General features: G+C 47.2%; 1 protein-coding gene across 1 annotated transcript in view; it reads right to left on the minus strand.

Annotated features, from left to right (window-relative positions):
• CSMD2 (CUB and Sushi multiple domains 2) overlaps positions 1–15,837 on the minus strand; it is a 594,109-nt gene that overhangs the window by 458,058 nt on the left and 120,214 nt on the right. Inside the window, exon 3 of the mRNA XM_066638160.1 lies at positions 9,663–9,775. Coding sequence (XP_066494257.1) covers positions 9,663–9,775 — 113 coding nt within the window. The remainder of the gene's footprint in view (positions 1–9,662; positions 9,776–15,837) is intronic.

The following is a 15,837-nucleotide window of genomic DNA, read 5'->3' on the forward strand; positions in this document are numbered from 1 at the left end:
GCACCGTGTGACCTTGAAGCAGCTGACAAGCTGAGCCGAGCTATTCCATCTGCTCTGAGCGTGGGAGGATGGAGGCCAGAATGTGAAACCAGATCAGAGAGAAACATCTGGAATGTTGTGGTTCTTGAAAGATAGAAATCTTCTTTTAATTGTAAAAATCCCTATTATTGTTGGTAACCTTCAGTCTCGAAAGACTATGGTATTGCGCTCTGAATGGCCATTAGCTATTTGATTTTCTCTGTAAACCGCTTTGTGAACTTTTGTTGAAAAGCGGTATATAAATACTGTTGTTGTTGTTGTTGGTGGTGGTGGTGGTGGTTCTGGAACAGCGTCTAGTGTGGCTGAAAAGGCCGATTCGGGAGTGACAATCCCTTCCACACTGGGAGCAAGTGCAGTCTGTCCCTGGTCTGTCTCCCTGGCTATGAGCTTTGCCTCTTTGCCTCAGTCTGTTGGCCAAGTGTCTCTTCAAACTGGGAAAGGCCATGCTGCACAGCCTGCCTCCAAGCGGGCCGCTCAGAGGCCAGGGTTTCCCACCTGTTGAGGTCCACTCCTAAGGCCCTCAGATCCCTCTTGCAGATGTCCTTGTATCGCAGCTGTGGTCTACCTGTAGGGCGCTTTCCTTGCACGAGTTCTCCATAGAGGAGATCCTTTGGGATCCGCCCATCATCCATTCTCACGACATGACCGAGCCAACGCAGGCGTCTCTGTTTCAGCAGTGCATACATGCTAGGGATTCCAGCTCATTCCAGGACTGTGTTGTTTGGAACTTTGTCCTGCCAGGTGATGCCAAGGATGTGTCAGAGGCACCGCATGTGGAAAGCGTTCAGTTTCCTCTCCTGCCTATGTAAACCACCTTGAATGAAGTCTGAGGAGAAATCTGACGACCAAGAAAGGCGGTATATAAATACCTGTATTATTATTATTATAACAAGCTGGTTTCAGGTGGGTGATGCAGTACCTAGCTCAGCCACCATTGAAAATACAGAGCTGAAAGTACAGGGTACAGAGCTGCTGAGCAGGGCAGGCTCCCAGGGGGAGAGAGACCCGGTGCTTTGCCCTGAATAGGTGGGAAGATGGGATGCTACAAAGGGGGGGAGAGCAGTGTGGTTGGAGAAGGACCCAAGTCTGCTTTCACTTCCAAGTTGGAATATTTGGATTCCAAGCTGTGCAAAATAACAGCGCAAGCAGGCTGTGTACGTGCTCTTTGGCTGATGGCGGCTTAGGTTTGAAGCCTAAGCTGATGTCACCTCTGTCCATGACATCGCTTCCAGGTTAATGACATCACATCCAGTGGGTCCTGACAGATTGTGGGTCCAGATGTCAAAAAGTGTGAGAACCACTGGAGTAAAAAGCATCAGAGATGCCGCAAGCAAAGCCCCAACTTAACAGATAACGTCTTAGAATGTCTGCTGAAAGAGCTGGTGCTGTGGCTGCCCCACAAAGGATGAATGGCATTAGCAACAGTCGACTTTGCCTTGCACCGCACCAGGACAAACCCTGTTCCCTTTTGTCCAGGGTTGGCCCATCCATGAGGCCACTTGAAATGTTTGTGTGGAGTGGCAGCCTTGGGTGGGGACGGGGTGGTGAACAGAAAAGCCCCCTGAATGTCTGTTGGCTGCCATCTGCAGCCCACTGCTCCAGTGGGTGCTCCAACTGCAGTCACAGAACCTCCCTCTGCTGGACACTGCAGAACACTGCCAGGGCTCTAAATCCCTTCTCCTGCCTACTCAGTGCTCACAAAGAACCAAGTGGGCAGGGACAGGCAATGTGGAGTCAACTAGGGGAGTCTTGGATAAAGACATGAATTGTGTCACCTCACCTCTGCCTGGCAACCGCAGACAATTTACCTGAGGCAGCACTGGCCTCCGGGGGGGGGGGGGTCCAGGGAGACTGCAGGGCTCCCCAACCCACCAAACTGCTGAAAATAGTAAAAAAAAAAAAGGTCACTTCCAATTTTCATCATGAAACCAGAAGTGGCTTTTTTAAAAAATATATATTTTCAGCAGTTTGGAGGGTTAGGAAGCCCTGCAGAAGAGTCCGCTGGACCTCCCAAGAAGCAGGAGTTACCTTGGGTAAGTTAAAAAAAATTGCCCCTGAAAGTAGCAGGTTCATAGCAATGGCATCCCTGCCTTCACCATCACCTGTTCCTTAAAGGGGCAGAGACAGGGTTTCCCTAGCTGGGGCACCAGAGTACCCCAGTTTGGGAACCTCTGCATTAAACTGCATTAATGGAAAACAATTTTTGTTTGCTTGTTTTTTTTCTGAGCATGGGGAGGACCAGGACGGCCAAGTGAAATCAATATGAGAGCCCCCGGCAAGTAAATCCAGTTTGGATTTCTCCAAACCGAAAAGAGAGAGGAAGCGTGGCTCTTAAGCTAGAAGAAAAATAAGGCAGCTCCTGCGGCGTTGATTACATTTGCACACATGCATACATTTGGAAACTGAAATGGAAGCATGAGTCACCTTTTCAACATGTGGTTAAAGCGCCACCAAGGACACCTGTAGCTCTTCAGGATCAACATAGCTGAAGAACAACCTTCTCCCAAACTAAGACTCTTTAATTTTCACGGTGGTTTCAGAGACCACCTCAAAGAGCATCACAAACAGGCACAATTCATTCATGAGGGACACTGAAGTGTGGGATGTGGGAGGGGGAAGTGATCCCCTGATCCCCACCACCACTGAGATTGTGCATATCAAAACAGGCTGTGATCCTCCCTGGATCCCACTCTGCTGGGGAGTTATCGGCCAGTTCTCAACCTCCCATTTCAGAGCCAGGTGACCCAGTTGGGGACAGAGTCACAGCTGGAGGTGTGGGTCAGGAGAGGTTGAGCCTTGCCTGAAAAAGCTAAGTAGTATCAGCTTCAGTTTTGCCTTATCCACGGGTTTCTGTAAGGGGGTCTGAGAATGGATTCCCCATAGATACCAAGGACCAACCTCCATTATACACCACCTTGAGTGGACCGATTACTCAGAGGGAAAGGCAGGGAATAAGACACTCAAATAAGTAAAGTTGCTCATTCGTAGACCAACTGCTCTCTGCCCTTTAGTGGAGATGGCCCCTACTCCCAACGCAAGAGGCAGGAGTACTTTCTTCTCCCCCTTCCTCCCCCCTTTGGCTCCCTTCCAAGGTTTTAAAGGGACACAGGGTGAGAGAAGCTGCCAGCACCTTCCTTGTTCTCCAAACTCCCCTGTAACAAGATGCCTACAAGGGATGGATCCAAATCGTAGGTAGCTCCCTGCAATGGATGGGGTGAGGGAGCAGCCGCCTGGCTTGCTCAAGTCCTCTTGAGAGTCTACAGGGAGCACTTTGAAGCATATTCAGTGCTTTACACCTCAAGCATCCAAAAGCTTTGAGCCTCCCCACCTGAACACTGCTAGGAAGTGAAGGTCGAGTCCTGCCTGGGATCCATTCCAGAATCTTCTTCCCGTCACCTTCAACATTAACTCTCCAAAAATCCTGTGCTTAGCTTATCAATAGCCAGGATGGGCCCATTAATCAGCACGATGATGGTACAGTACTGCTCTTAAACGTCTTTATCCTCCAGGGGACAGAGCACCTTCCTACCCACTGACCTTCATGATTTCCATGCAGGACACCTGAAGCCAGCCAGACTGTGGAGGGAAGAAGCCTTTTTTTTTTTTTTCCTCCTTTCTCCCCCATTAAGTGCTTTGAAAGATTGGAAAAGAAACCAGTTTTAAAGTTTTATTAAGCCTAGTAGTTCATCATTTCATAGAATGGCTCTTTATTTGCAAATCTTTGCAGCCTGGCATTAAAAATCCTCCCCCACCACCTTCAGCCCCCACTCCAGTTTGTTTCTTATGCCCTCCACGCCACCAACAAGACAGCCAAGAGGCATCAGTTTGTAAATTATAATGCGATTCTGTCAGGCACGTGATATTAATATGCTCTTGTAAAAAATAAAAGCAGCCTCAGCCCTCCACTCATGATGAACTGTTGTTGGTATTAACCAGGATGTGGAGCGGAATCCATACTGATTTCCCACTTACTGCAAAACACTCACTCAATTTGTTTTAAATGTCACCTCGCTATATGTTCATCAGGTATGCTGGAGTGGTGATTGTAATTAATTTCACATGGTACCTACGCGAGCGGCATACCTAATCCCGCAGGAAAGGGAGCCGGCAAGAGTTCGGCACTTGCCTCTGAGCCAAGTCGCTAGCAAAAGCTCCCGTTCTTTTGCATTTCTACAAAGCTCCCAAAGAATTTTTTGCCTCACCGGAGAAGCACAATCTTAAAGCAAAGGTTTTCGGTTTTCCTGTCTTGAATGAATCCTTCGTACTTCATCTATCAAGAAGCCCCTGCACAACTGCCCTAGAAACCCAATGCATGACATAAATTACGGGAACAGTCTTGGGCTCGCGCAACATCACACTCCGTGTCAACCAGGGGTCGATCCAGTGTTTGTGTTGGGGGGAGGGTGAGCACTACGTTGACTCCAGAGCCCAGGTCAACCAGGCAGGTAGACCTAGGCCCCCAGTTGAATTTGACAGCCTCCGTGGCTGAGGTTTGCTGGGCAGGTAGACCTGGGCTCCCGTTATGACGTAGCTCGTCGGGCACCCTACCCTGCCCAGTGGGCGGTCGGTCATCTTTTGCCCGACTTTGCTCCTCATCCCAAAGGGCACCCTTTCCCACTGACATGACCGTTGGGGGGCATGCACCCATAGCACCCCCCCAACGGATTCACCCCTGATGTCAGCAGATAATGTGTCCCAGAACAAACCTAACAGTTCTCTATTTCTACACACTACAGGTGGAATATCAGGCAAGTGGTCTTTCCAAGAGACCAATCCACCTTTACAATCTCCTAAATGAGGAAGCCCTAATAAGTTTGGGGTGCATGGAAAGAACAGAGTCGGTCCTCACCACCTGCGGGTTTGTGATCTGCAAATTTGATTCACCGTGGATTGGGAGCCCATGATGGAGGAACTTTGAGGACCCTCCCATGCTTCAGAAGGCCTGCCAGAGCCTTCTAAAAGGCATGGCCTGTTTAGCAAAACAAAAACAAAAAACGGAAGTCCCTCTCAGAAGCCTCTGGGACGCCTTCTGAAGCATGCAGAGGCTGTACACAACCTCCTCACACCTCAGAAAACTACTGGAAATGACCAGAAGACACTTCCAGTCACATCCAGAGGTCACCTGAGGGGCCCTTGCAGATCACAGTATCCACGCATTCAGTAGCCATGAGGAGTTTGGAAACAGAACCCCACGGATACCGAGGGCTGACCTGTACTGCAAAAAAGGAACTTTGATGCAGTGTGTATGTATCTAAATTCCTTTTTGGTTATATTTTCCTAGTGTGGTCATGAGCAGGCCTAGAAGGAACCGGCCCGGGAGGGGAGCGGGACCAGGGAAAACCTGGACTGTCGGATCCTATCCTCCATGTCAGGCTGAAAAGCCCAACATGGAAATTCTCGACTCTGCGCTGGTGCAGACTTGAGAAGCTCCATTGTGAGGTTTAGGGCTTCCCTGGGGAAGGGGACAAAAGTCCCCTACCCCTCAGGAGACCTTCGGCGGCTCTGGCAATGCCATGGGATGCAGCAGTAGCTGTTTCGGTGCCACTGCACCTGGTGACAGTGCCAGAGATAGCATTGGGCTGTTATCTGATCTCTTCTACCACCCATGTTTTCATTGGAGGCTCTGTGGGACCCACCAGGAATCAGGTCCCAACTCACAGTTTGAGAAACGCTGGACTGAAGTGTACAAAAATAAATTTTGCTCAATTCAAAACAAGTTATGAAAAATTTGGCCTATATGTGCATTACTCATTTTCTATTCAAGGTTATAGAAGTCTGCTTTTTCTCAGTGCAGAACATGAATTACCTTAGTAAAGAACTCAGATTTTCTTTCTTTAAAGCAAGCACACAGTCCTGGCTATAAGCTATTCATTGCAGAACTAATTTTAAAATACAGCTCCCAGAAAAATGAAGGCACTGCACTGAGAGCAGCCTAACTCACAATGCAGACCATCCTCAGCTATAATTCTATTTATTATTATTAATGATAAAACCATTTGTATCCAGCACTCAGGGTAACTAGGATACAGATTGCCAGGCCAGCTCCGCAGGGATAAGTTTAGCTGCTTGGTATATATAATAAACTAGGACAGTAATGAAGATGGTAAAAGAGGGAATTTGCACAAGAACCATAGAACAGCAAGGAGGAGTGAGACCAACTGGCAAAATACCAGCAGAAAACCCGAGCCCCCAAGCTAGATCTAGGAATTACATCCTGGGTAAATGTGATTTTCAAACAGCAAGTCAACAACAATGTGTCACTGAGCATTTGATGCCAGGGGATGGAGTCAAAGGATACCCTGTTTGATAAACAAAAAAACAGTCAACATCAGCTAGGAGGTAATAAAATTTAGCAACCACAGCAAAGACAAAAGATTTGAAGGGCCATTAAGATAGGCCGAGTGCTAGAGACCAGAGAGATTTCAGCCAAAGAGCAAAATCCACAATGGAGTGTTCTTCTCAAGCCTCACTGAAACAAGCAACATGGTTCATTTCATTGAGACATATGAAGGAGAACTTCCTGGTGGTTTCTACCCCACGTCAGTGACTGCCTGGGAAATCTGGATTTTCCACCCCTTCGGATAAGCAAAAAGGACACAACTATACATTGACTGTATTGCTGTCTCTGCAGCATCTGCTTATCAACTTCTCACTGCAGTGTACTGGAAAGCTCGATGAGCTGCTAGAGCACTGGTTTCCAATCTGTGGTCTGTAGACCACTGGTGTTCCATAAGACCCTGAGAAGTGGTCCTTGAGATCTTAGGAAAAAAAACAAAAACAACTTTTGATCACCTCCAGCAAGCACTCCCTCACAGACCACTAGAGGAGGCAGAGAACGGACAGTCCACAGTGGGCACTGAAGTGCTGGCTGCGGGTAGTCCATTCTCTGCCCTCTCTGATAGTCCGTGGAGGAGCGCTCACCTGGGAGATGCTTCCCCATGAACCATTAGAGATGGCGGAGACACCGAAGCCTGTGGCTGTGGGCGGTCCATTCTCCACCCTCTCTGGGGGAGTGCTCACTTGGGAGATACTTCCCCACAGACCACCAGAGAGGGTGGAAAACAGACCACCCACAGCTGGCTTTGCATGTGGTCCATGATGATTCCAATTTTTGCCTCAGTGGTCTGTGGGCTCCTGAAGGTTGGGAACCACTGTGCTAGAGGCAAGAAACAGAGTCGGACAACCATCTAGCCCAACTCCCTGCATGTAAAATCCTGCTAGAGCATCTAGCAGGTGCCCATGGAACCCCTGTCTGAAGTCCTCCAGTGGAGGGAGACTCCACCATCTCCCTTGTTATTGGTTCCGCTGCTGATGGGAGACCTCTTGGGAATACCGGGTGCTGTAGGCTTATACCATAGTCTTTCGAGACTGAAGGTTGCCAACCAACCAACCATCAAGAAAAACTCACAGTATGACAGTCACGTGCTGGGGTCAGGGCTTCTTCATCCTACAGGGAATAATTCGACACAGGAGTGCTGTTTTCATAGCAGCATCCTTGTGTCCTACATAACATGTCACTTCAGGGGTGGCACAGCTTTTCAGCACCACTTTCACTCCCTGGTTTACAGCCGCTTCCCGAAGCGGCTCGCAACACAAGCGAGCACATATTTTAGACACAAACTAAGAGGGGATTATGCTTATGGGAGTCATTTTTAGCCCCGATGATCAGTGTCACAGGCCAGCTTCCAGACTCTTCCCCAGAGAAAGACTGCCTGAAGGCTGGAATGTCAAGCCAGAGAGAAGGCTCTCCATTGCTCTGCAAAAGTTTCTGCTACTCGGCTATTAATGATACACCCCAAGTAACATATGCTGTAGCAACAGTTTTAAAAGCAGCATTGCCCTACCCTTGTCCCCCTACCAATAATGATGTCATCACCAGTTACTTCCTGGTTGGGAGACTACGGAACCGCAGACAACGTTAGGAGGCTCAGGATCAGTAGGAGGGCCTATGAGAAATCTTGTCTCTCTCATCGCGGTCTAGCTGCCTGGGTGTGCGGGGTGCTCACGTTCCACCTGATACCACCCATGCACTACCAGCTGCAAAATGCTGGTTTACGACATACCATCCATGTTGGCAACCTTCAGTCTCAAAAGACTCTGGTATCGCGCTCTGAATGGTGGTTCTGGAACAGCATCTAGTGTGGCTGAAAAGGCCAATTCGGGAGTGACAATCCCTTCCACACCAGGAGCAAGTGCAGTCTGTCCCTGGTCTGTCTCCCTGGCTATGGGCCGTCCTTCTTTGCCTCTTTGCCTCAGACTGTTGGCCAAGTGTCTCTTCAAACTGGGAAAGGCCATGCTGCACAGCCTGCCTCCAAGCGGGCCGCTCAGAGGCCAGGGTTACCAACGACATACTACTGGTTGGGTAATGCTGATTTAAAATTTGTTGTTGAAGTTTTACTACTAGCCAAATGCCTATGATTGTGGAAGCGGCCACAGGTCAATGGAACATCAAATGTTTTTTTGTGCAGAAGGTCCAAGCTGAATCCCTGATCTCTCTTGGCCATCAAACCCGAGAATCACTACCAACCAATGTTGACTATACTGAACTAGATGGATCCAAGGACAGTCAGTATGGGACAGCATTCTGCATTCATATAGTGGCCAGGGTGGGGGGGCGGGGTGGAGAAAGGTCCTATATTTTGCCAGGAAGCTCACTGGGGGAATAACATCTCTCTATTCGATTGTTAATTCACCAAAGCTTGAAGATATCATAGGTGACATCGCAATGTTCCCTTCCTCCTGTGGAGTTCTGTCCATTTCTTCTGCAGGATGAACAGAAAAGCTTAGCACAGAAAGCCAAATTTCTAGTCAATCCTCCATCCCCACATCCTGACCCCTCCATACAAATTCATTTGTAACATTAATTTGTAACAGGGGTGTCCAAAGTTTTTTGGCAGGAGGGCCACATCATCTCTCTGACACTGTGTTGGGGGCCGGGGGGAAAAAAGAATTAATTTAGATTTCAAATTTGAATATATTTACATAAATTTACCTACATGAATATATTAAAGATGAACTTATATGAATGAATGAAGGTCTTGCAATAGCTCAAGGCCTATAAAAGGCCTTGCACAAGGGCCAGAGGCTCATTGGAGACTGGGGGCTCACTGAGGGCCACAATGAGAGGCCTCGAGGGCCACAAGTGGCCCCGGGGCCGGGGTTTGGGCACCCCTGATTTGTAACAGCGTGGAACAAAATCTTTACAACATTGATCTTACAACAATGATGGAGATATATAGCCCATTTCCACTAGGTTGACAAGCCTCTACCACCCCGCACAAGTGCTTTGGGCATCACAGGGTTTGTACCCTTACTGCTGGTTATTTAATAAGGGTGGCTTTTTTTTTGGTGCTTGTTTGGAGTATTTTTTTTTTAAACAGTAGAAAAAAAAATAGAGGCTAAGAGGAAGCTTCTCCAAGATCGCAAGCGGCCGTCTTCAGTGTGCACTTTTACAACGCATGCAGCTGTGAATGCAGCATGAATTTTAGTCTCAAAAACAAAAGTGGTGAAACAAGTTTGGGGCCCTGAAAAAAGCAAAGGGAACTTGATTTGCTGCACAGAAACAGAGATAATTAAATAACAATAATAATAAACCAATGTTAGCACATTCCAAAGAGGCCTACCTTCATAGTTTGCCTGAAAGCCTTGAGCACTGACAGCATAATCGCTCACAAGCCAGAGGGACAACACCACCCCAGTGCTCACGATGGGAGGAGGCAGCTGGAAACCCGTTACCCTGAAAGAAATCCAATGGGAAGAGTTGCATTGAGCCTCCTACATAACTGGCACAGAGTCATCGGTTATTTTACTTTATTTTCACATTTCCATCCCGTCCAGGAAAATCATACGCTTTTGTCATATGACAGGTCACAACCACCAGTTGTTTTGTCGAGCTAACCACCACCTGTTTGAGGTGCATGCTACCTGCTCTGACAGATGGCACATCAATCCTAATGGTCACACTTTGAAAATAAATCCTGTGAGAGGCAGGGCAGGAGAGCCACTCTTAGAACGCCGAGTCTGGGTGCAGAAAACTTCCTTTTAGATTCTCACTCAGCTAAAATGCTCACTGGGAAACCCTGGGCAAATCCTTTTCTAACTCAGTGATTTTCAACCACTGTGCCACAGCACACTGGTGTGCTGCAAATGGTCTATGGGTGTGGCATGGGAGTTTGGGGGAGGGTCATTTCTTAGTAGGGCCATTTGGGGAGTTTGAGGGAGGGCAGAACTAGTGCCACTCTTCATTTAGCTATGGCTTGGATTGATGGTGTTTTTCTGTGTAAGCTTGTGCTAATGCATTTTGTTATTTCTATACCTTAATACCTTAACCCCTGCTAATTGGGTAAGCAGGCACTTTGGGTAAGCAGGCTAATTGGGTAAGAGGCACTTTTTCAAGTGGGTGCTCCTTTTTTTTAGCAGGGGGAGAGTAACTGGCCCACCTCACCTCAGCACTGTCTGTTCTAGTGGCTGTCTGCTGGTACATCTGCAAGAGGGATCTGAAGGCCTTAGGGATGGACCTCAGCAGGTGGGAAACCCTGGCCTCTGAGCGGCCCGCTTGGAGGCATGCTGTGCAGCATGGCCTTTCCCAGATTGAAGAGACACTTGGCCAACAGTCTGAGGCAAAGGGGCAAAGAAGGAAGGCCCATAGCCAGGGAGACAGACCAGGGACAGACTGCACTTGCTCCCGGTGTGGAAGGGATTGTCACTCCCGAATTGGCCTTTTCAGCCACACTAGACGCTGTTCCAGAACCACCTTTCAGAGTCTTTCGAGACTGAAGGTTGCCAATACTGCTGGTATTCTTTTGCATCTTTTTAGATTGTGAGCCCTTTTGGGACAGGGAGCCATTTAGTTATTTGATTTTTCTCTGTAAACTGCTTTGTGAACTTTTAGTTGAAAAGCGGTATATAAAACTGTTAATAATAATAATAACAATAATAAATACACATTTTTTAAAATGATAAAATACATCCTAAAAAAACTGATGGTGTCCCTTGATGATATTAGAGATTAGTCAGTATGACATGAAACGAAAAAAAGGTTGAAAATAGTTGGTCTAACATTTCAGATCAGGCTCTGCTCGGACTAACACAGTCTGATCCTGAAGGAGGAAGGCCAAGTCCCACCAAAATTGTACGGAAACAATGGCTTTGAATATGGGGCAGACACAACAACCATAGAGAGCAAAGAAAGGGAAAAGAACAACCATAAACATGGAAGGCTGGTAGGGAGAGGGGTGTGGAGCATGGCCCACCTCTGAAAAACAGGGTGGTTATTGTTGTTGGCAGCCTTCAGTCTGGAAAGACTCTGGTATCGCGCTCTGAATGGTGGTTCTGGAACAGCGTCTAGTGTGGCTGAAAAGGCCGATTCGGGAGTGACAATCCCTTCCACACTGGGAGCAAGTGCAGTCTGTCCCTGGCCTGTCTCCCTGGCTATGGGTCTTCCTTCTTTGCCTCTTTGCCTCAGACTGTTGGCCAAGTGTCTCTTCAAACTGGGAAAGGCCATGCTGCACAGCCTGCCTCCAAGCGGGCCGCTCAGAGGCCAGAGTTTCCCACCTGTTGAGGTCCACTACTAAGGCCTTCAGATCCCTCTTGCAGATGTCCTTGTATCGCAGCTGTGGTCTACCTGTAGGGCGCTTTCCTTGCACGAGTTCTCCATAGAGGAGATCCTTTGGGATCCGGCCATCAATCATTCATACATCACTCATTGATAGTGGAGCTCTAGGATGGTGGTTCTCAACATGGCCATGTGACTCTCCCAGAGAGCCATGCCATGCTTTTTCTTTGTGGGGGGGGGGGGTACATGGGGAAACCTGAACATTAGGAGAACACAGTATGTTTCTGAGGGGGGGGTGCCCAAACTTAAATGTCAGGTGGATGATGAAATTACGCTCAGAATGGGGCCATGAGCAAAAAGAAGGTTGAGAAACCCTGCTCTAGATGACACATTGTGAATTATTTGTACTGGAACACAACAGATTGAGAATTCTGGTGGCACGCGGGTTAACCGGAATTTGCCCTGGTGGCACGTGCCACCGGAGTTTGCCCTGCCCAAGACACAGGAGGGGCCAGCCCTGTAGCCGATTGGCTGGGGGCTAATTGGATCAAGGCCACATGGGTGCTGCACCAAGAGCCCGCTCAGTTGGGCAGTGAAGATAACTCTGAAAGCATATGGACAGTGTCTACTGAAATCTCACAAGTCGAAAAAAGACAGCTGAATGGAGATGCCCAGTTCTCAGGGGCAAGGCTTTGCTACTCCACAGAGCTCCTTGCTCTGCCCCACAAAAAGCAGAAGCAGTTATGCAAAGTAATAAAAATGCAGAAGTAATTATGCAACCATATTGACAAAACTTATCTAAATGCAACATCAAAGCATACAATTCTTCAGGTGTAAAACTGCATCAAGTTCAATTGGATTTACTTTCTGGTCCGTACTGCTTTGGACACCAGCCTTAACTTGCACAATCTACATGTTGCAAAATCCATCTTTTCCAGGTATAGCATTCAGATTGCTTCGGTGCAGAACAATCGGTTTTATTTTTATACTTTTTAAGCAGAACGTCTCTCTAGGGACAATGACAGCCTACCCTCCAACACACGACGGATGAAGCTACTGACACCAATGTATATTTTAAGACTCCTATCCACCCACAAAGGGCCATTTGGTCACCCCCCCACCTCCCTCCCACACACACACACACACACACACACACTTTCCACTATTACAAACTGGTGAAAACTCATCTCTGCCTGATGCATGCAGGGCTGACAGCTTTTAATCATCCCTTGTTCCTGTGACTTTAATTGTAGATCGATCATGACATGGGGAGCAATGTTAACACTTGCTAGGTGCTAAAGTCTGTGCTGCTATTTAAAGGCACAGCCCCGAGGTTGGCTGAAAACCTGAGAACTCTAGCTTCACTCTGCAACAGCTGCCATTCACAGGCTTCTGAAATAGAGTGCATTCATAAAGTAAATGTGGGAGCCCCTGCCCATCCGTGGGTTCCAAACCCACAGTGACTGGGTCCAAAGAGGACCTCCCAGACATGGTCAGAGGTCACATCCAGGAGGACTTCTGAGGTGCAGGGCAATCGCTTGAAGCCCCCACCCCCCCACCCTGCTTCTCCAAACACGAGGTTCAAGTGCAGAGTTCATTCTGGCATCCACAGGGGGTTCCATAAATGGAATCCCCACAGATGCCAAGGGGAGACCTGCATAACAAAGTTTCATTTCAGGGAAAGGAAAACAGAGCATCCTAAACACACACACACACACACACACACTACAAGGACATGGAGAACAAAATTCTTCCCACGGGCTTTAGCACCATATCCCCAAAGTTTAGCTTTTCTTAATGTTTCACCCTTAACTCTGAAGGGCATTGTCAAAGGACTGAAATATCACTTAAATTCTGAAGCCACCAAGAGCAGGATGTACAGTAGAAGCTCCACTAAAATACCGACAGGAAGACTAAAACACAATTTTTCGCAGCCAAAAGTTCACTAAGACCCTAGCTTGGGACTATCCTGGGTTATGGACATCTCTGGTTATAAATACCATCCTTTTTTCTCAGTATTCAGATGGGAGCAGGCTTTAGTAGAAGCTGGATTTTAACCTGAATTGTCCAGGCCCAGGGTCTTAGTGAACTTTTTGACTGGAAAAATTTGTGTTTTAGTCTTCCTGTTGGTTTTTTAGGAGAGCTTCTATATCCTGCTGATTTCAACATTTAAGTGCTATTTCAGTTAACCCATTTAGAGTTAACCCATTTCTGCCCAGCCCTCATGTGTACACATTTGATCCCTGTTACATCTATGCAACATCGGGCAGAAATGGTTTAAGGGCAAAATGTTAGAAAGTGTTATACTTGGGGAATGTGGTCCTAAGCTCCATAGGAAGGATTTTGATTTCCATGACAATTCTGACCACAAAAGCCTTAATTCCAATATAAGGACAGCAACTCGAGAAGGTCACAGGTTAGAAAAATAAGGGTACTTGGAGGGAGTTTGATGGGAGGACTCTGGATTCCTTATACAGTCAGTTCTCATTATCTGCTAGGGTTGGGTTCCTGGAAAACCTAGTGGATACCAAATTATCGAATACTGAATCATAAGAACATAAGAACAGCCCCACTGGATCAGGCCATAGGCCCATCTAGTCCAGCTTCCTGTATCTCACAGCGGCCCACCAAACGCCCCAGGGAGCACACCAGATAACAAGAGACCTCATCCTGGTGCCCTCCCTTGCATCTGGCATTCTGACATAGCCCATTTCTAAAATCAGGAGGTTGCGCATACACATCATGGCTTGTACCCCGTAATGGATTTTTCCTCCAGAAACTTGTCAAATCCCCTTTTAAAGGCATCCAGGCCAGTCGCCATCACCACATCCTGTGGCAAAGAGTTCCACAGACCAACCACGCACTGAGTAAAGAAATATTCTTTACTCATTGAGCCTTCTTTAAATCATTGAGCCTATGGGGGAAAATGGAAGGTATCAGGGGATTATTTTCACCATAAACTGTATGGACTTTATGAACTGAACCTTAACTTGAAGTCTATAGGGCTGGGTGATAGCAAGGACCTATCAACATCTGAGGCTTCCTCCTCTGTGCTGGATACCCTATGATACTTTAAATGTTGTGGGGTTGGCAGTTTCTTCATGCTGGCTATCTCTCAGCTTGTTGAAGGTTGCTGGCCCAACAATGAGGCCTCAGAGACCAGCAGTGGGAAGGGGGTTGATTCAACTATCCTCCTGCTCCACCTGTCTCTTGGCTCCTTCTCTTGGCTTGTCCCAGGCCCAGAGCAGTCCTCAGGTAGCCTTTCCAGGGACCTCTCGTCATCGGTTTCTCGTCATTGCCAGGGTTGTGAAGGTTCAGCTGGAGTCCTCGAGATGGTGCCTAAGATACAGGGGCAAGTCTGGAAGCAGACACAAATGTGTCCGACGATTCTCCGTGGGCCAATATCAATGCCTGTTTAATGTGGCACCGGCACAGTATTTGTGGATAACGATAATCAAATTCACATATAAACAGAACTGACTGTAACAGGGGCAACCAAACTTGCTTAATGTAAGTGCCACATAATGTAAGTGCCACATTAACTTCAGGTGTTTGAGCGCCACAAGAGAGATGTTTGGGAGCAGCAATATTTAAGAAGCATTTGAATCCTTAAATATAATTACTCACTATGAACATTAAACTTTGGTTTTAATCCAATGGACTCACAGTTTCTACCCAGTAAAGAATCATAAAGATTGAAAATTTCTCATTCACCTTTTATATTAATTGTGATGCAAAAAAAAAAAAAAAAAAGAGCTCAGTCAACATATTTCCGCGAGCAGCGCATTATACGTCAAAGAACTGCATGTGGCTCCCAAACCACTGTTTGACCAACCCTGCCATATAAGATAATGTACATGTGATCTGAACAAGACAAAACACCCGTCATTTGCACGGCATTTGCAATTGCACAGCAATTCATGGGGGTGATTTTGACAGGCTTGCCAAAGGCCAGCTTGATATGAGAATTAAAGATAATAGTTGGTGGCACTTTGCAGCACTCATGGGTTCCCTCCCAGAGTGACTTTTTCCCTTCTGCTGCTAGATGGTAATTGTTAATTTTATTAACACCGGTTTGGTTCAGCAATAATTTCTGAACTGGCATTACGAGTTCCCAGGTATTAATTCCCAGCTGTTCTGTTGACACAGCCAGGAAATGGCTAATGTACATTTCTGACAAACAATTACAGTTTTATCTTCTAATCCTACTGCCTCTCACCTGGATAAGGCAATTTACAAAATAG

Source organism: Tiliqua scincoides, chromosome 10 (genome assembly GCF_035046505.1).
Source record: "Tiliqua scincoides isolate rTilSci1 chromosome 10, rTilSci1.hap2, whole genome shotgun sequence".
In the NCBI taxonomy this organism is placed as follows: domain Eukaryota; kingdom Metazoa; phylum Chordata; class Lepidosauria; order Squamata; family Scincidae; genus Tiliqua; species Tiliqua scincoides.